This window comes from Talpa occidentalis, unplaced genomic scaffold, assembly GCF_014898055.3.
Source record: "Talpa occidentalis isolate TD23 unplaced genomic scaffold, MPIMG_talOcc4v2.1, whole genome shotgun sequence".
NCBI lineage: Eukaryota > Metazoa > Chordata > Mammalia > Eulipotyphla > Talpidae > Talpa > Talpa occidentalis.
In genome coordinates, this window is record NW_026555331.1 from 84,279,600 (window position 1) to 84,304,232 (window position 24,633).

The window sequence follows — 24,633 nt, forward strand, 5'->3', positions numbered from 1 at the left end:
GGGGCGTGTATGCGTGTGCATGTGTGTGTGCGTGTGCATGTGGGTGTGTGTGTGCATGTGTGAGAGAGATGCAGAAGGCTAGGTGGGAGTATTCTGTGAAGACTTGGTGGTGTGGCAGAACACCTGTCATAAAAAATTTTGGAATGTGACGTGGTATTTTATAATAGAGAAGATAAAATGCATACCTCTTATAATTTAAAAATAAGCAAGTTCTCTAAGTCTTCAATAACCAACCTAAATGTAACATGTATTTTGTTTCCCAAGGACACCAAAGGGCCAATGTAGGGCACCTAAAGATGAAAACTATAGCATTAATCTCGTCTCTGCCACTTTTGCTTACAGCCTAGTATTACAGGGATTTTAGGTGTCTCCTCTGACTAGCCTGTTTTTTAAAAATGGACTTTCCAAGGAAATTTAAATTGGTCAGTTCTTTCTGTCTTCATTTTCCCTGGTACAAATGAGACTCAGAATCCCTCAGTTGGAATGAATATAGACTGTCCCAGGTACCTATGAGCTAAAAAAAAAGTAGAAAGCAGATTTAATTATGCAGTGTAAATTGGGTATTGATGGGAAATACCAGGTAAAATCAAGGGATTACTTATGTATTAATTAAGCAGTTACTAGTATTTAAAAATCTGTGGACTTGTATATCATATTTGTGACTCATAACTTGAACTTTTTATTGAAACATTACAGCATTCAGTAAGTTTCAGGTGTGTATCACTGAGAGCAACATGTGTATTTATTGGGTGAACTTGATAATGATTAGTAATAGATAAGTGCTTTTATACAATGCGTTTTGTCACCCAAGTTTCTTTTGGTTGCTTTTAAATCTTAGTTAAATTAGACTTGAACCATTAATCATGAAGGTGCTACATAATGTTTATTTTCAAATACAAAAAAGTACGACTTAACTTAATTCAATAGTAGTACTGAATGTATTATGTGATGATTGTTTTTAGAACATATTTCTATAGACTTTAAAGCAAGAAAATCTCTTTCTAAAATGGTGATTTCTGTTTTATTAAATATCATTTAATTGTTCTGCAGCACAAATTAAAATTTTTTTTAATCTGTTTTTTTAGGGTCTGAAAAGCCCTCCAGAGAGCCTCAGTGATCTGGGTGTCATTGAGAATCTCCGAGTCCCTGGAAAGGTATTGATCTGCTTGTGTGAGCATGACTTTTCACTTCCTTAAGAAAATGTTATTGCCTTTAGATAATAATTGATTCACAGAAGCTTTTCCTTCCTGCAGGCAGATGGTTATGATAAGCTAGGTAAATTTTTATAACACAGTAGGCTTGGGGTTTGTTTTTGCTTTCATTGCTCATTGGGATGCAGTATGGTGTGTTATAGTAAAGCAGAAAACATGAAATTGATAAATTTAGAGATTATTATTGTATCAAATTCTTAGCCTGAAAGCAGTTACATATACATATGAAACATATTGATTTACCCACCGTAATTTGGAGAAATGAAATGAAATAATTTGCTTTCTGTGCTGTAACACTCTGAGCCAAAAATCATGGTTAATTACGTTTCTGTTATGGAGCAGAGATTTTTGAATAAGTAGCTAAAGCAAAACTTATACAAAATTGGAGATAGCCTAGATTTAAATCCCCTGATAGTCATGTGAATTTCTCAGTTTACAAATTTAATAGATGTTATTCGAAACTAGCTGGCTTCCCTTCAGGAGAATTATTAGCCATTGTTAAATAAATAAATCCCTGCTGCTTCTCCCTCTGGGGTGTTGCACTTGGAACTATCTCTGTGAATAGCAGCTTCACCACAGATCAAAGCTTGTACTTCTGAATGTCTGCTCTTGTGATTTTTTAATTTAAGGATCACATTTGAAACTACCGTTTGTCTTCTGTGTCTGGCATCTTAATACATAAGTCTTCTTTCTCTTTATCAGCTATCATAAATCCTCTTGTCACACCTCAGTGTTAGCAGCTGTTAGAAGGTTGATTTCCTACCTCTTGGAGGTGCCTTACCCCCTAAAGTGAACTTTGTTTTTTAGTGCTTCGCTTTTAATTTAGGTCAAATCCAAACATATTCTTTAAATATGATACAGTTAACCAACCCTTTTGTGTAAAGTGCTTCCAACAAAAACCTTAAAGAAGTATATGAATAGTATGTGATAGTATATGTTATAAAAGATTATTGAATGTAATAAAATTGGGAATGAAGAAAAAATTTTAGATCCCAATTAGCAAGTCATTTTATTTCTTTGACTTAAGAAAAGATTATCATGTATTATGAGCATGTCTTGAATTAGATTGCATTGGATGTTCAGAATCAGTGCAAAATTGATGAGCGAGCCTCTTTAAAAAAATAAATGTATGAGAACTTTCTGGGTTTCTCTGTATAGGAGATACACATGTTATTATAAAATTTCTTGTTGGCTCTTTTTTCTCTTCAAATAAAGGGAGTTTGGGCAGATTGTTTTCTAATGTTTAAGTTACTTCTGTGAAGTAAGATAAGTGGATTTGACTTGACTTCTTAATATTCCTTAATAAAAAAATACTAAAACCACATACCAACAATAGAGTTTTGTTTCCAGAGCTTTATGAAAGCATGTGGAAAGGGTCCTAGAATTAGAATCAAGAGAGTAGGCTCAAAGATTAACTTAACCATTTTGCTTATTAAAGGAAAATCATTTCAGTTGCTTTGTGACTCAGTTTCTACGTGTGTAAAGATGTGATTTCATTAGATGATATTTAAGAGTCCTTTTGGCTCTAATATTTTATATTTTCTATGTTATAGTTTTTGTAGGAGTGATATGTTATAAAAATATACATTCTAAACAATGTATTGAGCAGATTTTTTAGAAGGCATATTGGTATCTCTATTTGACAAGAATAGTATTGAAGTTTATGACTAGGAGACATTTTTAGCTTTGGTGATTGGGGTAAAAAATTTTAATTTACAATTACATATCATTTAAGACTATTGTTTTCTCCTGGTGGTATCAAGAGGGACTGTAAACATGGACCTGAAAAGTCATTTAGGGGTTTTTTTTTGGCACTAGTAACTATCAATATTTAGCTGTGTTTTTTTTAACCATTAATGAAATTATGATTCTCTTGGCTTCAGATGCTTTGAGATTTTTAACTCTCTCGTGACAAATCATAAAAAGCATTCTACAGACTATTTAGTAGTTTATCCATTCGGGTAATTACTGAGTTTTGAAGATGCAAAGAGCTACAAATCTTTCTTCCTACCTCAATCTAAGTGGGAGAAACAACCAAAAATAATGCAGAGTAGTACAAGTGCAATAGAGGTCTATACTGAGGTATGCACAGTGATAGTGCAGCTAAGAAAGGATTAGGAATATACTTAGAAGGGTTTTAGAGTCAGGGTCTTCTAGAGTTGGTGATAAGTTTTTTAGAAGGATAACTAGTATACAAGTGGATTTTTCTTGTCTAATTTTAACATTGGTTTACAACATTATTTGTGTCTTAGAATTATGGGATCACCCTCTTCAGGTGTTGTTAACTACCCCATATCTGTCACCAAAGCACCAATAGTCTCCACCATCATCTCCATAGTCTTGTGTGCTCACTCCCTACTTTGTTCTAGCCCCTTCCCCTCTGGCAAGACAAGTGGATTTTTTTTTTTTAATTGGAAATCCTGGCCAGTAAGATACCAATTAGGAAGATAAGAATATGAGTTTTAGAAGGAAAAGGATTTAATATGAGAAGCATTTTAAAATTAGAATTTAGGACTGAGAATTTTATTGGCTGTAGAAGGCAAAGTCATGAGAAATATCAGTTTGTAAGCCCTGGAATTGAAAGTGTTATGATCTTTTTTGTCTCAGAATAGATAGCATTTTTTATTCTTTTAGAGAAGAGGGTCTGATTAGATATATGAAAATTGAAACAAAATTAAGACTTAAGATACTGGTGCTTCCCTAGGGGCCCAGGGGTTAACTCTCAATGCTAACATTGCTAAGGCCTGAGTTTCATCCCTGGGCAGGGAGGTAACCCATATACGGTGTGGCAGACCTTTGTGTTTCACCTGCTGCTCCCCTTAGCAGTGAATTTCACTATATATACCTGTCTGTTCCCCACTCTGTCTCTGGTGAATCCTCTCAACCTCTGCACCGCAGTTCTTCTATGCAAAAAAAAAAAAAAAAAAAAAAAAGACTTAGATTCTGTATTTTCCTCTCTGTACTTCAATTTGCGAGGTGTCTTCTTCAGCATTATATTCTAAAAGGACGAACATGTGACGTATGGCTTGATGCTGTTCACTGAAGTTGAAAATATTTAAAGACAGCTTCAAAAAAAAAAAAAACATGTTTTCAAAGCTGCTGTTTTTATTGTTTCCCTTTTCGTGGAAATAAATTTAGGAAATTGCTTTTAAAAATACAACTTTAGAGATGTAAGTAAGATATTTGACTAAGATTTAAATATGAAAGTTTGCTTTCTAGCTTTGTGATTTTAGTAAATGTTAATAATTCAATAAATTTCTGGGAATTAAAATGTTTTCCTGATCTATTTTAAGAAATCACGTGTGTGTGTATTTGGAACACTGTTATTATATAGAAAGTGAATAAGATACATTTTTTATCACTTAAATGTCTTATTAAGCTGGATTAAAATAATGTCATTTTATAATCTTTTATAAAAATCTATAAATCATTTTGCGTAAACCTTCCTTCAGGTTGTAACCTTGCCAGTGTTCCACTAGATGGCAATGGAAGCCTGAAGAAAAACATGTAGACTTTAAAAGCTATCTTTTATTTAAAATGCACAAACACAAACTGATGAACTGGCTGCTTTGATGTATTATTATTGTTGTTCTGTGGGATTTTAAGAAAATGTGCTATTTCCTCACACAGTCAGACATCTGGCAATTCATTAAAAATTTCCATGTATGGTTTTAGGGTATCAGTGGTCTTGAATCCTTTTTCATTTGGAAACAGAAAACCAACATTTGTTAAGTGATTTATGGTTTTTATAGTATTAATTGATATTTTGAAAACTTCATGTTTATGTTTTCCCTTTTAGCTCTATATAGATTTTGGTTGATGAACATTTTTTTTTGCTCTCAGTTGGAGTTGTGATGTAATCTAACTTTAAGATTGACTTTGTTTTTATAATTTACTATCACAGAATACTTTTTTTCTGTTGAATGGTGAAGAAATGTAAATAGTAAAAAAAAAAAATGCCTTTGAGATTTGTTTTGGCAAGTTAAAATTCACACTCTACAAAAATTTCTTCTTTTCTCCCTCACTTCCTCCCAACATAGTACATTCTGCCATTCAACTATATAATGTGAATTCTAGTCTACTAAGCTAAATATGGAAAGAGAAGTTGGTTTGGGTTTCATTTTTTATTCTATATATTTTCTGTGGGTTTTGAAAACTGACCTGTGACTGGAAGATTTTATATTTATCCTTTTTTTTGGATAAATAACTGCTGAAGATTATGAGTTTTCAAGCTATACCATGGGTTTAAACTTCAGTTAAATTATTTTCAAAATTAAAAAGAATATTGAGTTTAGTGATAGCAAGGACAATTGATAAGCTGTCTTCACGAACTTTGTATACTTATAAAAGTAAAAACATGAAAGACCCTGAACTTGGGTTGGAATTTTTAGTATTGTCTATTTTATATAATTTTGAAAAGATTTATTTTTATTTATGCATATAAGAACTGGGGTGTAGGCCACAAGTGTAGGGGGGTTGAGAGGATTCACTAGAGACAGGACGGGGAGCAGAACAGGTGAATCTACTGAAATACACTGCTGAGGGGAGCAGCGGGTGAGACAGGAGAGGTCTGCTCTGCCATGTGGGCTAGCTCCCTGGCACAGGATCAAACTCATATGCAGTGGCTGGCGATAGCTCGACAGAGAGGAGACTTTAACCCCTGTGCCACCAGGGACCCCCTATTTTATATAATTTGAAAGTAGTAGTTAAATGCAAAATTGGTAGTCTTTCCCCCACCTCTTAAACTTGAATACATTCCCTTAAGAGATGAACTCTTAAGTGGTAAATTGCCTTGTGAAGTTACAGCCTAGTTCTTTAGAAACCATGCATGTACTGGAATGTTTTATAACAGCTAACATTTGAGAGCTCCAATTGTTTTATAGACTTGAACTTCCAGTTTTCATAAAATCTTGTGTTGTAATATTTAGAGGAAAAATGACTTGGCTGAAAATCAAAGTCTTGACTGAAATTTCTATTGTTATTGGCTTTCTTCACTTTTCATAATTACATTTTTGATGGACATTTTTATGTGTATAGTCATGTCACTTTATTTCAATATTGGTCAAAATAAATATAGTTTTATTTGTAGATTTACAAGGTGTTGTGACTACTGGAAAAGACAGCCTCTAGAATATTGAATGATTTTGTTGCGTACTACTTTCTAAACATAATCTTGCTTGATTATGTTAAGAAAATAATGAATTTTTATGTTAATTTTTTGATATAGCATATGACAAAGGGATATGTGTAAAGGTATTTTAGTGTAGGAAGAATAAAGGTCTTGGAAGAATTTTTAGTAAAGGAAGAATACAGAATATGTATATATGTGTATGTATATATAAAAAACATACTGGATTTCCAGAGATCTCAATTGTTGCATTTCTTTGCTTCCTATATACATGCAGACCTTCCCCCATGATATTTTCTACCCTCCAAGGAGCCCTATACCCCATTGCTTAACCTGTGGTATACTTTACCACTACACTGTATTTCATTTACACTTTGCTTTGTATTTGTAAATATATTCCCCTAGATTGCTCAAATTAGAAGTTTTACCTAATCTGGTATCTCCATGGGTGAGATGCCAGTTAAATATTGCCCCCCAAATGTTGATGTCATATGATTTTGTTTCTCATGTTCTTCCTCCCATAGTCATTGTTTATTTGTTTGACCCCTGTTATTGTTTAAGCTACTATTTGAGGGAAGAGCTGTATTCTACTCATCTTTGTTTCTATATTCACTCTAGTATGGGGAATTTTTACATAGTAGGAAATTAAAAAATTTGATTGCTAACTTGAAATATATAATTTGACTGGGATAAGTCAGTAATAGAGTTTTGAAAGCGAGCAGGCTATTTCCTAATGATAATAAAGGAGATTTAATTTTTTTTTGTTCATTTTGCCTTGTGTACTTTTGTTTTTTACTCCTTTGTTACAATGAAAGTCATCTCCTTAACTGTAATTTTCTTTCATTTTTTTTCCCATCTGGGTTGACATTGATGCACATTTTCCTTATATTTGGTGTGTTTAATTACCATGGGCAGGCAGGTTGTGGCACATTTGATGGTTGGTAGTTTTCGGAAATTATTTTTGAATTCTAAAGTTTTACACAGCCTTTGATGTTGATGACAATATGTATAAGTTACTTACTATGTCGCATTAAATTTATGTAAAGGTAAAAATCTTTTAAAAATGTTTTACAGGTAATTAGCAGTAGTTTGTAAGACTGAAATATTTCATTCCAAACCCCATGTGTTTTAATATGGTGTGAAGTTTCATTTTTTTTCTTCCCCTTATTTTACTTTTAAGTTTTTTTGTAGGAAATCTTTTGTTCATTTTGGTTTTGTAAAATTTTGTCTCATACATGTATATTGGCCTGCAAACTGATCCTGTCGTAAATGAAGAATTACGTATTTTATACATCTCTGATCATAGGAAACCAGTTCATATAGAGAGAAAGTTAGGGAGTAATTGTGTTAAGAATATACACTCTGTTTCTGTTTTTCTACTTTACATTCATAAAAATATCACTGAAATAATTTAACAATCATTGTTAATTTTCGTTAGAAGAAAGAAATCTTTTATTAAGAGTTTTTGGAAAAATGTTAACAATCAAAACAACTTACTGTTTTTTCCTTACCTTTGTTTATAAATATATATATACACACACACACAACACTCACATATATATATTTATACAGTTCACTATACACATTAATTTTGGTTTGAACAGTGATTATTTACAGTATGCCTTGGCTCCATGTAATATAATGATAGCAAGTAAGGAGAAATCTCAGTTCACAGGAAATGTGTAATCCGATTGAGCAGGCAGCACTAACAGGAGTGAAACATTTGAAGATTGATTAGGCAAGAAGCAGAATCTTACAGCCTACAAGTGCGGTGGGATTAAAAGGAGTGCTGTGCTTGGGAGTCTAGTCAGAATGGAATTTGAATGAGTTCAGCTGCATGTTTTCACCCAGGAGCCACTGAGTTGTTTGAAAGGAGAGGGTATTTTATGGGAATGTAGTGTTGGGCATTTGTTTTGGACTTGATTCTTTGTGTGCTGCATTTCTTTTTCTGCCTTTCTTGGGTTTATCCTTCTCCTTAGTCCAGGTTACTTACATTTAGAGTGTCAAGTATTACATGTCAGTTCTTTGAAATTATATGAGTTTGTCTGCTTTCTGTGATATAATTGCTTAGTTCCTTAGGAAGGAATGGCATTTGACCTTTTATATACATATACAGATTGTATTCTTTTTACAGGTTCATCACATTTGTGAAATGTACACTTGTGAGATATTTATAAGTGAAATCATGTTTTCCCTTTGACATTCTTAATAACTTTGGAATTTGAGTGTGTGTGTCCTTTACAAGTGAAAAAAATGAGGCATGGAGAGACTAAGTAAGTTGCCCAAGGTTAATAGCAGGGTTGCAACTAAAACCCAAGTGTCTTTACCTTCAGGTCAATCAAGTAGGCAGTATGTGGAGAACCTAAGCTTGGCCATAGATGCTATTGGCATTTATATATTGAAGATAAAAAATGCTTATTCATTGCAATCTATTTCATTTTTCATTTGGCTCCATAGCTTTTTATAATCTTCATTAAACATTTTTTTTTTTTTTAATGGTACCAGCTACGTTCATTTGCTAGTGGTCTAGTGGTGCTGTGAAATTGCTAGGGAGGTATTGCTGTAGCCTCATTTGGAATTTTTTTTTAAAGATTTATTTATTTATTTATTTATTTATTTATTTATTTATTTTTTAATTTATTTATGCAAGCACTGGGTACAGTCTGAAGCGCAGGAGAGCGAGAGAATTCACCAGAGCCAGAGCGGGGAACAGAACAGGCAGACTGACAAAATACACTGCTTCAGAGGCTGCGGGCAGCTTCGCAACCCAGCGCTCAACCGCTGCACCACCGGGGAGGACCCTCATTCGGATCTTAATGCCCCCCTCAGTGCACAGCATTTGAAGCTGGTATTTCAAATGCCTGTGGACTTTTTAGGAGATTGCCAGGAATTTCTGATCTCTTTTTTCATTTCATGTCTCTGTCATTTCAAATTTCTACTAGGTATAGGGAGGTTGCTTATGGATAGACTAGTTGGAAAATATTCCGCAAGTGGTAAAGATTTAACTCAAATCTATTCCTCAGTGTCATTGTCCAGAGTGCTGCACAGATTAGTGTGCTGTGGATAAACCCGTGAGGGATCATAGCTACCACTGTTGGGGTGCTGGCTTTCTCACTGTCCTCAGAGTGTGTGCTTGCATGCTGACACATGGTGACTGCATTGCTGACCGTTTTTGTTAATATAGTTTATAAGTTGAGTTTTGGTTCAAAAGAGGGATTTTCTTTTCTATGCACTTTCAATAATGCAGGTTTGACTTTTATACAACTTTGCCTTCTCTTTTATATTTACTGGAATTTTAAATTTAAACAGTTAACTATCTCTTGAGTTTCAGATTTATTGCTCTAATATTTTCGTTTAGCTTGAATCTATTAAGAGGAGATAATTTTATAGTTAATAACTTTACAGATTTAAAATACAAATTAAAGTCTAAAAGATATATAAGCGAGGAGCTTTTTATAAACGAAAAACTATGCCTTGCAAAAAGAAAAATCTGGAGTATTGTTTGGGAAAAAAATGTCCTGTGGACCATGTAATTTTTGTGTATTAGTGATGACTCATCAAGAACTATTTTAATGGTGGTAACATGATTTTAATATTTGTTTCCTTTGTGTACTTAAATATATCTGAGATTAATTTGAATAAAAAGATTGAATGGGTGAATTGTTATGTCTGTAATAATGCCTGGAATAATTAGTGTGACAGAGAGTGGGTATCTGAGTCACTGAAATTTCCCAGTTAATTGGAGACTTACTCAATTTGCAGTGAAATTGCAAGGACAAGGATGCTGATATTAGGGGTAGGGATTTGTATGTCAAGCACTTTGTAGTATTCTCTATAATTGGAAAGAATGCATTTTATCAAATACAGAATACGTAGGCTCACAATCAGATCACTGCTAGCAGTATGAGTATACTGATGGAAACCTCAAAGAATTACAGAACTGTTTCTATAGCTAGTGTTTCTTAGCTGAGCAGTAAGGTTTTCAGCAGAAAAAGATATAAAGTTATGGCTTTAAAACATTACTTAGGGTCTGGTGGTGACACTAAAGTCATTGAGTTGTTTCCTTGTTATCTGTGGCGAGACAGATTTTAGGATGTTGTTAAATGGAGAAAACATATATGTGATGAGTATATTTGATAGATTTTAGGTAGCTACATTGTTTTTTCTTAAATATCTGAGTTCTCTCAGCTACTGGTTTGACACAGGAGTAATTGAAAATAAAGTCTAAATCTTCTAACTGGCCAGTTTTTCCTTTAGTGAATGAGTAGTTTTCAGTGTAGGACTGTAACCTTTTTCCCCAAGAACTTTCCAAAGGTTTTTAAATTAATTTTTCTCCTTGATACAAATATTCCTGGGAGATTTTTGAGTATAAAGACAGTCATTCACTTTGATGCAAATAGAATTTTAACAACAACAAGTGCTTAATTGTGATTTTCTTCACTTTTAATTTAATTTAATTTTGATTTTTTTTTTTCCTTAAAGGAGGAATTTCGAGAACTTCGAGAACAGCCTACTGACCCTCAAGCTGAACAAGAACTAATTAATAGTATTGAACAAGTGTATTTCTCTACAGACTCATTTGATATTGTTAAATATGAGCTGGAGGTAAAAAAAAAAAATTGATCAAACCATATTTAAAGTCTATTTTGTTCAGTGATTGAATTTGTGAAATTTGAATACTTTTTAAGGGTTTCATATTTTTTGATGCCAGAACTGGTATTTGTCAACCATTTTGTGATTAAATGAACTGTGCGGCTATAGAATACCATTCAGAAAATGTTGTATTTTTGGTTTTTAAATATTAGCATATAATATATTAGTATGCTGCCTCTGTCTTATTTTATATTGGCTAAATATGTTAATAAAAGCTTTGTGATTTTTAGTCATAAGTGTATACTTACACAAGTGTTATATTTATATCTCTGTGCCATAATGTTTGCAACACTGGCATTTAAAATTTATAGAAAATAATAAAAAAATTCACATAGCATACAAAAAGAAAACTTATAGAAACTTCAAAAAAAGTCAGAATAGTAAAATTTGGTTTCATATGAAATGAAATGCAATATGAATACATACTTTATTACATATAGAAATCAGTCAGCTGCCATCTTATTCTTAAGTTTCATCCATCAGTTGTCTAAGACTTGGAGTCCAGTTTCATGCCTACATAATACTATGCAATTTTTTTAGTTTCTCCATACTTACCTCCAAATGTCAATATAATCTAGTACTTCAGCAACTGTCACTGTTACACTGTAGTTACTGTTCATGGTATTTCAGAGATAAGTATGTTTAAGTTCCATATAGACAAGTAGGTATATACTTGTGGTTTGGAGGTTAGGGGGATGAGGCTTAGGGATGTTCTCATGTTTTCATGTCAGGTCCTGGAAGCGTTATCTCCAGGCTCTGGAGTCAGGGATCCCAGTGGTAATGGGATTTCCTAGAGGTCAGATCAGTGGCAGTGAAGAGAGCAGGATAGGGTAAAGGGGGGAAATTGATCACCACAGAGTTGGATAACAAACGTGTATGCTTTTGTGTCAGGAATCTCGTAGGGGGAATGGATGGGACTGGGATATAGCACTGTTTTGTCTGAGCAGATTATAGTTAATTAGTTAGAGGGGTCCAGGTAAATGAAACTGAGTCAAGTTATCTTTTATTTTAACTCTTCATGGACTTTTTTTCTATAGAAGCTCCCTCCTGTTCTCAATTTGCAAGAATTGGAAGAGTACAGAGACAAATTGAAACAACAGCAAGCTGCAGTAAGTAAAAAGACATTTTCTTTCTGACAAAATGGTAAATGACATAGAGCAGAGGTGTAACAATTGAGGTTTTATGGCTTATCTAGTATTTTAATATATTAAACAAATCTTAATATTTATCATGACTTTGACTCTCTCAAATGATTAATTTATATCAAAATGTAATACCTATTCAGTTTCCCTCACGTTGCCTTAATAGATTTACTTCTAGAACTTGGAGTATTTCTCTGGAATTCTAAACGTGATCAAAGAATATTGAACTGTTTTTCAGATTAGTAAGTATCTTTAGGCTCCCTGTCATGCGTGCATGACTTCCCTACCTATAGTTTTGTGATTGAATATTCCTATCAGAGGGTAAATTTCTTCACTTTAAGTTACAATAGGCCCAAAGAAAATATAGGGCTAAGACTCAGAAAATCTGAATCTTACTCACCATTTAGTTGTGTGATGTCGCACAGTCATTAACCTGGATAAATCTCTTTAGTTTCATCTGCTAGGTGATGGGCTAAGCCTGCATTTTTCTCTAATGATGTGCAATTTTGTGATTCCATATTTTCCTCATCTTAGGCTGAATTCCTATATAAATCTCCAACTATACTATAAGGAGATTACTAAATAATGGTAGTATGTTGTCTTATTGTTTTTTATATTAAAGTAACAATAGTAATACATTTATTTGAATTTAAGATGGAAATTTTTAATAATACATCTGGTAAGTAAAGGAAGATAAAGTTTTCTTTCTTTTGTATTACACCCAGAAGTCTCATTAGGCTCTGGGATCTTCCTATGGGTAACAGCAGTAGCATGAGGAAGGGGCTTGAGAGCTAGAGGGTTGTGTAGTAAAAATGTGTTATACGTTTAGAGGATTAGATTTCAGTGGATGGTGGCATCTTTTGCTTCCTCTTGGGTTCAGCATGTTTGCTATGTACTCTTCCATCTGTGTACTTTTATGTGGTAACATTTTCTTGGGAATGAGCCCCATCATGAGGGCCATGTAGTGTAGTGACCTTTGGAATTTGATAAGCCTGCACTGGATCCCTGGTCTTGCAACTACTAACTGTGGGATCATGGTCAAGTTAATATACTTTAAGATTGCTTATCTGGGAAAGAAGGAAGCATGTAATCATCGCAATAGATTGTCACAGGTACTAATTGTGGTAATACAGGAAATGCACTTAGTACATTGCTTGGTACAGTGCAGACTAACAATAACTGTGTCATCTACAATATTAAAAAAAGCCAACTTAGTAAAATTAGGTGGGCTTGTGTCTGAGTGTACCTATGCCAATTTGTATCTATATAAATCTATACATATCTCTACAAATTCAAAGAAGATTAAGAAAATGTGAAAGGACGAATCCTGTGTGTAATGTTTTATTCTGAGTTGACCTGGGAAAGAGTTGTTGATTATTCTTGAGCAAGCATTTACTAAACTGTGACATGCTAGCTGGAGCATCTCTGTAGTGAAGCTGTTTAGGGACCCCTGAAATACAAGCCTCATGTTCAAAATCTTTATAATTCTAACAAATATGTTAACATTAATGGAGTTACTGAAAAAACTTTGCCTGTCTTCATAGAATTAAAAAAAAAAAATCACATTTTTCAACTTTTCAGAAGTAGAAGACCACGTTATTGTTTTTCTCATGTGGTACAAAGAATCTAAACAGTACAAGGCTGTTCTTTGTTTCCCAAATATTGTCTTCATAAATTCATTAAACCGTTGTTTATCTTAACAAATTTATCTTTTTAAAGAAAATCTTGTACCTTTAATAATTATTGCGCTTTTGTCCACTTAGTTAAATCAAATCATGATACTCGATAATAGTAATAATGATCATTCACTGAGTTTCTGTTAAGGACCAAGTACCGTGCTATGTGCTATACTTCTACTAATTTAGTAGCCTAGAGACATGTGTGATCATAGCATGCCCATATCTGCTATAGAAGTTATTGGGGAAACCTATGGAAAATTCTTGTAAAAACTTTAATGTAAAATGTGGAAGGATGAGACATTTTCTCTTACCTCCTTTTGTTTGATTGCATGTTCTTATAGGTCTCTAAAAAAGTAGCAGATTTAATCCTTGAAAAACAGCCTGCTTATGTAAAGGTAGGATATTACTTGTTATTTTTAGTGGTAGAACTTTAAAAATGTTTGAATGACTAACACTGAAATAGTTTAATATGTTCTTTTGTCTGTAGTTCTGAAGCACCATAGTGATTTTATTTGGGGTGTTTGTGTGTGTTTTCCCTCTTCTTTGGAAGCATTTACCGAACTGAAGGAGTATTGTTTTTCTGATTTTAAAGTCGTTTCTTTGGTTTTTCTAAATTTTACAAGACCAGTGAAAATTGCTTCTGTGTACTTTGTAACATACAAAGCATTGATAATGGCTGCTCAATGGTGATGTACAATCTGCCTTTGAAATATGGTAAAATTGAAACTTCTCACTGAATCTACCTTACATCAGAAAATCAGAGACTTCAACATCTATTGAATATTTACCAATGTTCAAATGAAGGCATTCATTGTCAAAGCTTTTTAGCAACAGAAATTGTATTTGTCATATCCTAGATTACTTTGTGATGTTCTTTTAGGTAGGAACACTTAAATGGCTATATGATTAATATTTTATGCCTATCTAAAACAGGTTGAGTCTAGATTTCCTTATAAGCAATAGTGATGAAATATTCTATCATGTTATTGTTAAACATCAATTGAAAGTAGTAATTGGAAATAATTTTTGGGAAAATATCCCAACATTTTCAAGTTCAAGTATTTTTGTTGCTACTTGGTTTTTCAAGCAGATATTTCTTTGAAACCCACTAAAATTTTGTTAAAGTAACATGAATAAAAAAAAAAATAAAGTGCCTAAGTCATGACTTACTGTTAATCTTTCATAGGAACTTGAGAGAGTTACCTCATTACAGACAGGTCTCCAGTTAGCTGCTGTTATCTGCACAAATGGGAGGAGGTATTGCATTTGATGATATTTAGTTCTTTAAGCTGGTAAATAATGTTTTTCTTGAAATGTTTGAATAAAATGATCATTGATAATTAATTTTAATTATGATTTCTGGAATACCATTCATTAATAACTTATATTACATTTTTTAAACTATATTAAGAAGATAGGTGGAAAATACCTTTAAATCTAGTTTTGGTTTTAAAGTATTACTTTTTATATATATATTTGAAAGAGCAGGTTTATTAGAAAAGGGGCAGAAGAGTAAAGTACACTTGCATAGACACTAGTGGGCAGAAAGAGCTGCTCCGAAAGGGACAGGTTTGCTGAGAGAGGTCTGCATGGTTATAGGCAAGTGGTCTTGAGGAGAGCTGCCTCTGCTGAGGGAGGTCAATGAAGAGAAACCCAGGCATGGTACGTGTCATGGGCAGGCAGGAGGCTGCTGCCCTGCAGAGGGAGAGAGTTGGTGAAAGGAAGCACCTGCAAAGTCACAGGAGGGCAGAAGGATTGCTAACATTACTGTTTTTTTATGGGTTACATCAGTACTTCTCAAAACTGGTGAAGGGCCATTTTTAAATTTCCACCTTTTTTTTTTTTTTTTGGTAAATTATTTTTGTAAAATGCCATAAAAATGAAATAAAAACCAGACATACAAAATGCAGTTCCATTTTTTATCATTAGATTAATCAAGCATGAAATTATTCTGTCAGTTTTTAAGTGTTTTTGAAATGCAAGCTATCGATTTCTGTACTTTTCTTGTGGTAGGCCAGTAATAGTTTGAGGATTGGCACGAGTCTACTCCCAATACTTTGAGTAATTCCTTGTTTAGGTTGAACTGTTGACTGAATCTGTCAAATTATGGTCAGAATTCCCAGTTCTAAGAGTAACCCAGGACACTATCTCATTAGTTTTCTAAATGTTGTTTGTGGATAATATTCTCATACGTAAAAAATTTAATTATTTATTATTCAATTTTGCAGACATTTGAATATTGCAAAGGAAGGTTTTACTCAAGCTAGTTTAGGCCTTCTTGCAAATCAAAGGAAACGTCAGTTGCTGATTGGACTTCTGAAATCTCTGAGAACTATAAAAACATTGGTATATAAAGATTAATTTTTTAAAATTTAAATTTAACTTTATGGTTGAAACAGATTTTACCTTTGATTTCTTTTTTTTTCCCCAGCAAAGAACAGATGTGCGTTTAAGTGAAATGCTAGAGGTAAGTTTAAGTGAAATGCTTGGAGGTTTGGTGATCCTGATAAGTTTTATGTATTAAAATATTTATTAAATAGATAATATTGAAATAAAAATTATAGTGGAAAAATGCAGATGTGAATTTTTCTTTATTGGTATATTTTATAAAGGGCATTTGTACACATGTAACAGTACATGTATAGAACATTTTTCTATTGACATAATATACTTCATTTAGAAAAAGATTATTTGGTGGGGTATTTATTTTGCAGCAATGTGGGAATGTTAACTTCAGTATCTTTTGATTTTTTTGCACCCAAATAACAATAAGATTATCTTTTGCCTCTAATATCACGTATTCATTTAAGGACTATATCATATTTGATATCTCATATAGTAATTGGTTCCTCATACTGGTATCACATATGTTAATTCAATTTCTGTGAGCCATGTGTTTTTTCCTTGATGCTTTCTTAGTATTTTCTACTACTTCTATTATAAGGTTCACCAAAGCTTAATATACTATATGTATGTTTTCTGATAATGATTAAACTCCTTTGGGTATATATTTTGTCATAATATCAGCATCACCTGTGGTTTGACTTGCATTTGCTAATTTGGCTCTGAACATAAAGAACATTTTTTATGTTTCTAAATTTCTTTTTTTTTATTTTAAAATTGGAAGTTTATTTTTTTAATATTGTTTTTATTTTTTTACATCATTGTTCATTTTTAAACAATATTTGCTTCCCCCCACCCCCTCAGGTGTCGTCCCCATAGAGTTTCCTTCACCAGTGCACCCGTGCACCATCAGCTCAGTCCCCTGTGCTCCTCCCTCCCTCCTTCTGATCCCTCTCCCTCCTCCTCCCCTGCAGGATGTCTCTGATTTATAATTGTCTGTTTTTGCATTGTTATGTTTTGTACTGTTGTTATTTTTTATGCTGATGTCTTATTTGTTTCCCCTATATTCCTGCTATAAGTGAAACCATCTAATATTTTTCTTTTTCCTTCTGGCTTATTTCACTGAGCATAATTGCTTCTAGTTCCATCCACGTTGCTGCAAATGGCATGAGTTTATCTTTTTTGATTGCTGAATAATATTCCAGTGTGTATATATGCTGCATCTTCTTGATCCAGTCATCTATTTTTGGGCATTTGGGTTGTGTCCAGGTTTTACCTATTGTAAATAGTGCTGCAATAAACATAGTAGACTGCAGAACTCCCAGACAGCTTTCCACAGTGGTTGGACCAGTTTGCATTCCTACCAGCAGTGTAGGAGAGTTCCTTTTTCACTACATCCTTGCCAACATTTGTTTGCTTGTTTTTTTGATATGTGCCATTCTTACTGGTGTAAGGTGGTATCTCAATGTAGTTTTAATTTGCGTTTCCCAGATAATAAGGGATATTGAACATTTTTTCATATGTCTGCTGGCCATTTGCATTTCCTCTTTAGAGAAATGTCTTTTAAGTTCTTCTGCCCATTTCTTGACTGGATTGCTTATTTTGTTTTTGTTGAGTGATTTCTTTGTATATCTTTGTGATCAGTCCCTTATCCATTGACTGGAGTGCAAAGATTTTTTCCCAGTCAGTGGGGTGTCTCTCTGTTTTGGTTAATGTCTCTTTTGCTGTGCAGAAGCTTTTCAGTTTGATGTAATCCTGGGTGCTTATGTTTTCCTTGACTTTCTTTGCTTTGGATGATTAGTCTTTAAAGATGTTATTGCGATGTATGTCTTGTAGTGTTTTACCTATATTTTCCTCTATACATTTTATGGTTTCAGGTTTTATGTCCAGTTCTTTTATCCATTTTGAGTTGATTTTTGTGCACAGTGAAATTAGTGGTCTAGTTTCATTTTTTCGCATGTGGTGGCCCAGTTTTCCCAGCACCATTTATTGAACAAACTGTCCATGTTCCATTGCATATTCTTTGCTCCTTTGTCAAAGATCAGTTGTCCATATAAGTGTGGTTTTATTTCTGAGCTTTCTATTTGGTTCCATTGATCTGTGTGTCTGTTTTGTTCCAACACCAAACTGTTTTAATTATTATGGCTTTGTAGTATAGCTTCAAGTTTGGAAGTGTGATACCTCCTTTCTCCTTTGTTTTCATCAATAGGGCGTTGGTATTGGTGTTTTTGTTTTTTTTTTTTTGTTTTTTTTTTTTTGTGGTTCCATATGATTTTCATCAGTATTTGTTGTATTTCTTAAAGAATGTCATTGCGATTTTTATTGGAATAGCGTTGAATCTGTATATTGCTTTTGGTAGGATGGACATTTTAATTATGTTAATTCTTTCAATCCATGAGCAGGGGATGACTTTCCATTTCTCTGTGTCTTCTTCTATTTCTTTTAATAGTGTTTTATAATTTTCTTTGTATAGGTCTTTCACCTCTTTTGTTAGGCTTATTCCCAAGTATTTGATTTTTGGTTTCAATTATAAAAGGGATCATTTTCTTGATTTCTTCTTCTTCAGATTTATTGTTTGTGTATAGGAAGGGTACTGATTTTTGTGTGTTGATTTTGTATCCTGCTACTTTATTGAACTGGTTGATTATTTTGAGTAGTTTTTCTGTGGAGTTTTAGGGTTCTCTTTTTATATCTTATCATCTGCAAATAGTGGCAATTTTACTACTTCTTTCCCTATCTGGATTCCTTGTATGTCTTTCTCTTATCTTATGCCCTGGCTAGGACCTCCAGTATTATATTGAAGAACAGTGGTGAGAGAGGACATCCTTGTCTTGTTCCTGATCTTAAAGGAAAGGCCTTCAGCTTTTCGCCATTGAGAATAATATTGGCAGTGGGTTTGTCATATATGGCTTTTATCATGGTAAGGTATGTTCCTTCTATCCCGAGAATTTCAAGGGCCTTCATCATAAATGGATGTTGGACTTTTTTGAATGCTTTCTCAGCATCTATTGATAATGATCATATGGTTTTTATTTTTCTTTTTGTTGATGTGTTGGATTACACTGATCAATTTTCATATGTTAAACCATCCTTGTGCCCCTGGGATGAATCCCACTTGATCGTGGTGTATTATCCCTTTGATGCATTGTTGGATTCTGTTGGCAAGGATTTTGTTGAGGATTTTTGCATCCATGTTCATTAGGGAGAGTGGCCTGTAATTTTATTTTTTTGTGCTGTCTTTGTTTGGTTTTGGTATTAGTGTAATGTTGGCTTTGAAGAACGTATTTGGTTGTATTCCTTCTTTTCAATTTTTTGAAAGAGTTTGTGTAGGATAGGCACTAATTCACTGCTGAATGTTTGATAGAATTCACTTGTGAAGCCATCTGGACCTGGGCTTTTGTTTTGGGGGAGTGCTTTGATTACTGCCTCAATTTCACTGCTTGTAATTGGCCTGTTTAGGTCTTCTGTTTCTTCTTTATCCAGCTTTAGATGCTTATATTATTCTAGGAATTTGTCCATCTCTTCTAGGTTGTTGAATTTGTTTGCATGTAAGTATTCTTAGTAATCTCTGATTATTCTTTTGATTTCTACTGAGTCTGTTGTGATTTCTCCTCTTTCGTTTATAATCCTATTTATGTGTGTTTTCTCCTGTTTTTCCTTTGTGAGCCTGGCTAGAGGTTTGTCTATTTTGTTCATTTTTTTCAAAGAACCAACTTTTGGTTTCATTGATCTTTTGGATGGTTTTTTGAATTTCTATTTTGTTTATTTCTGCTTTGATTTTTATTATTCCCTTTCTTCTATTGGCTTTAGGGTTTTTTGTTGTTGTTGTTGTTATTTTTCTAGCTCTTTGAGATGTGAGATTAGGTTGTTTCTTTGGGCTCATTCTTGTTGTTGATGTGAGTCTGTATTGCTATATATTTTCCTCTTAATACTGCTTTTGCTGAATCCCATACATTCTGGAAAGTGGTGTCCTCCTTGTCATTCAACTCAAAGTATTTTTTAATGTCTTCTTTGATCTCCTCATTAGTCCAGTGGTCTTCCAGTAGTGTGGATTTCAATTTCCATGAAGTGGGAGGATTCCTTGTTTTCTTTTCATGATTTATTTCTAGATTGATGCCTTTATGATTGGAGAAGATAGTTGGAATGATTTTGATCTTCATGTATTTGTTGTTGTTTGTCCTGTGGCCCAGTTTGTGATCGATTCTGGAGAATGATCTGTGTGCTCTTGAGAAAAATGTGTACTTGAATTTTTTTGGGTGCAGTGTCCTATAGATGTCTGTTAAGTCCATGAGTTCTATGTCTTTATTTAGGGCGCTAGTCTATTTATTTTTTGTCTCATTCTGTGCATTGGTGAGAGTGGGGTGTTGAAGTCTCCCACTATATATGTATTTTCTTTAATATCCGTTTTCAGAGCTGATAATAACTCTCTAATATATTTTGGTGCTCCTTCATTTGGTGAGTATGTTGATGAGTGTTATATCTTTCTGATGTATTGTCCCCTTGATCATAATGTAGTGTTCGTCTATGTCTCTTTTTATTTTTTTTAATTTGAAGTCAATTTCATCTGATATAAGTATAACTGTTCCTGCCTTCTGTTTTTGTCCATTTGCTTATAGGATTGTTTTCCAACTTTTTGCTTTCAGACTGTGTTTATCTTTTGTGGTAAAATACATTTCCTGGAGACTGCAGAAGGATGGATTTTGTTTTTTAATCCAGCGTGCTTTTTGTCTGTATGTTTTTATTGATGAGTTTAATCCATTTACACTTAGAGTTAATATTGATATGTTGACATCTGTATTTGCCATTTTTTTTTTTTGTGATTTTATTCCTCACTTTATTCTGTTCTTCTTGATCATTCCTTTGTTGGTTTTGGCTTTAGAACTTCTTGTAGAATTTTTTGGAGTGGGGTTTAGTTGTAATGAATTTCTGGAGTTTTTGTTTGTCTGAGAAGGTCCATATTTTTTCTTCATAGAGGAAGGAGAGCATTGCAGGGTAAGGTATTCTTGGTTGGCATTTGCTGTCTTGAAGTTTTTGAATATGTTACTCTGTTCTCTTCTTGCCTCTAGTGTTTCTTCAGAGAAGTCTGAGGTTAACCTGATTGATTTTCCCTTATAAGTTATCTGTTTCTTCCCCCTTTCCAGTTTCATTATTTTTTCCTTGTCTTGGACTCTTGCAAGCGTTGCTATTAGGTGTCTTGCTGTAGTTTTCTTTTCATTGTGGTAATTGGGTGTTCTTGCTTCTTGTATGTCTATATTTCGTCTCCTTTTTCATACTTGGGAAGTTTTCTTCAATTATCTCGTTGAATAATTTCTCAGATCCTTTGTCTCTTCTCACCTTCTGGAATGCCTATAACTCTTATATTTCCTCTCTTCATGGAGTCTGATAATTGTCTAAGGGGATTCTCATTCTTCTTCCTTTGCACTTCTCTCTCTTTTTCTCTTTTGGTTCTTTTTATTTCTGTATCTTCAAGAGTGCTGATCCATTCTTCCATTTCCTTGGTTCTATTTTCAATGCTTTTCTAAGAGCTCTTTGTCTCCTCCAGTAATCTTTTAGTGTCCTCCTTTTCTTTTATTTCCTTTCTTCAGGTCTCATTTTCGTTCTTCAGTTCATTGATTATTTGTCTTATGTCATATTTTTTAATCATGATGATTCTAAATTATATATCTGACAGGCAGAGAACTTCTTCCATGTCATTGTAGAGCTCTGGTAACTGATTTTCTTTTTGTGGTGTATCCTTCTTCTGCAGGCTTGCTTGGTTATTTGTATTTTCCCTTCTCCCTGCTGTTTGCTTTCTAATTTGTTCTATGTATTGGGACGTTGTGCCACTGGTGTTGGTGGGCATCTCTTAGGAATGCTCCTTCAAGGGTGTCGAAAACTGTTTACCAGGCTGAGACCAGCACTGGTAGGCCAAAACTCCACGAGGGTGTTGATGCTGTGGCTGTGTTGCTGGGCACTATCTTTACAGTTCCCTCCCTCTGTATTTACTCAGTTCCAGCAGGGAATCAGTTAGTTGGTGATTTTGCTTAGGTCACTATGTGGCGCAAGACACCTGTGCTTGCTGACCTGTGCTTTTCCCCTGTAGTTCTCTGAGAAACGAAGTGGGAGAGGGGAGCACCTCTACATAGGGACTGTTTGTTGCTCATGCTGGGTGCTGTGCGCTAGTTCTCAATCTCAGGGTCTCAGATCCAAAACGAAGGCTGTCACCCTGCGCAGTGCCTACTGTTATGACGTGTTCCACGCCCCAAATCCTATGCCTAGCACTCAGTTCCAGAATGGGGTCTTGCTCCATGACTTGTTTCCCTTCTTACGCCTGTTTGCGTGGCCCACCCCCTCTCAGAGCCTGAGGATGGTTTTGGAAACCCTGGCTTCCAACTATTAGGAAATTGGTGATTTTGTTTTGATCACTAGTGGCACCACAGAGCTTTCCTAGTATCCTTCAGAGCTCTGTGTTTTCCCTGTGGGTCTCCTGGGAACTGAGTGGGGGTGGCGTGGAATGGCTCAATGGCGTGGGGGTGCTGTGTCTGCCCTGTGCCACGCATCATGGGGATCCCACACCCCGAATTTCATGCCCTGGGTCTCCATTCTGAAGCCCTCAGATCCAGGATGCGGGTGGTAGCCCAAGTCATTGTCCACAAAAATGGCACCTTCCCCCCCCCCCATGCCCAAGCACCTGGTTTTTGATTACTCAGTGAGGGTCTTTCACCTCAATGACAGTTCCCACGCGTCTCCCCACAAACCTAGGTCTTGGGAGTGGGGACCTGGGCAGCTGCGATCCGTATGGGTATGCTTTTCGAGCGGGCATGTGCTTTTCAGCACAAGCTTAGTGGCAGGCCTTGGGCTATTTGCAGGTCTCTCCCTGAGTCCTTATCTTCCTCCAGTGGTGCCTGGAGCCATTCGCTTACCTCTGTGGTGATTCCCCCACAATTCTCCACAGTTCCCATTTGCAGGGTGCAGTGCCTGCAATAGTTCTTTTCCACTCACAGTTCTTTGATCTTTAGTTTGTTCTCGTTGTTGTTTTTCTTTCTGTTGGTCAGAGTGTACCAGCTTTGTGGGTGTGGGTGGAGGAGGGTGGGGGAAGGCTCTGAGCTTTCCTCTCTTTTGGTCCTCTTCTATGGCAACTTTACTCTTTGGGCAGTTTACCAGAGTCACCTGTGTCCTGGTTTTCACAGGGAGCTGCCACTTTTCCTCCCTATTAACTTTTTTTTAATGGGAAGAGTTACTCGTAGTGCGTCCCCACCACCGTGTTGATTCGAATTCCCATCTTAGAGAGAAATCTTACGTTGTCAAAAAATTAACAAGGTAACAATGGTACTTCATTAATAAATAAATATATATATACATATATATATATAAGAAATAGGTATCTCGCTTCATAATGGTCAGAATTATTCTTAGCACTATCTTTCTGCATATTAAAACTTAATAATATTAAAACTTAAAAGAGAAATATATAGATAATAGTTTATAGATTCATTGACTCCAGAATATATTTAGTTGTGAAAGTGCTAACATTTTTTCCTACTTAAAAATATTCTGAGGATATTAATGATTATTTTACTTTTTTTCAAGTTTATTGAAAAATATTTATTGATTTCTTGGTGATAGAACTGTTGAATGTTGACTGTAGTAGAATGCATATGTTTTGGATGATTTTTGTGACTATAACTGAAAGAACATATATTAACAGTTAAAGAACACCTCTGTGAAACAGCTTATAATTCTATATGGGCTTTAACCACATGTCATGGTTACTGAGGACTGTAACTAGGTATTTGACAGAACAGAATATTTTTTTCTATGCATACATTTTATGCCTGGAGCTAGTTGCCTATTTATATTTTATTATTTATCTATCATTGGTATTCTAATCCTCTTTTTAAAAGGAATTAAAATTTTCTGGTTCTGTGACTTTTGGATAGAGTGTGAACAGAGCTTTGTTTTTTCCGGGGGCTTTAAGAAAACTGTTTCCAGTCTAATGACTTTTGTTGTTCTTATCTTAAGGAAGAAGACTATCCAGGAGCTATTCAATTGTGCCTGGAATGTCAGAAAGCTGCCAGCACTTTTAAACATTACAGTTGTATAAGGTAAGGTAGACTTCTTAAAGCTGATTCTATTGTCAAATTTTTGTGGAGTTGTGAAACTTACAAAGTTAGTAGATATTGAAAGTTAATATTAAGTGCTGTATTTTAGTTCATCGTTCTTGTTCATAAATGGGCAGTACAATGCAATTATAAATAATATTTCTTAAGGTGTGAAATGTTAGATACTTTTTAACCATTTTCTTTTTTGTCACCTCATTGAAATGCTTTTTTCCATATTCTTTCCATTCTGATTGGTTTCATTTTTGTAACATAGTAAAAAGGAATAAATTCATCTTTTCATTTCTCCATCATATCTCTTGGGCATTCTTCCTCCTTAGCTTTGCTGGCTTATAAATATTGAGAGTATTATTGCTGTTTGTTTTTCAGATCTATACG

At 34.3% G+C, this 24,633-nt stretch overlaps 1 protein-coding gene across 1 annotated transcript in view; it reads left to right on the forward strand.

The window, feature by feature from the left end:
- Positions 1-24,633, forward strand: part of VPS50 (VPS50 subunit of EARP/GARPII complex) — a 119,842-nt gene that overhangs the window by 4,890 nt on the left and 90,319 nt on the right. Inside the window, exons 2-9 of the mRNA XM_037507961.1 lie at positions 1,086-1,154; positions 10,822-10,944; positions 12,030-12,101; positions 14,155-14,208; positions 15,000-15,070; positions 16,042-16,159; positions 16,245-16,280; positions 24,158-24,240. Coding sequence (XP_037363858.1) covers positions 1,086-1,154; positions 10,822-10,944; positions 12,030-12,101; positions 14,155-14,208; positions 15,000-15,070; positions 16,042-16,159; positions 16,245-16,280; positions 24,158-24,240 — 626 coding nt within the window. The remainder of the gene's footprint in view (positions 1-1,085; positions 1,155-10,821; positions 10,945-12,029; positions 12,102-14,154; positions 14,209-14,999; positions 15,071-16,041; positions 16,160-16,244; positions 16,281-24,157; positions 24,241-24,633) is intronic.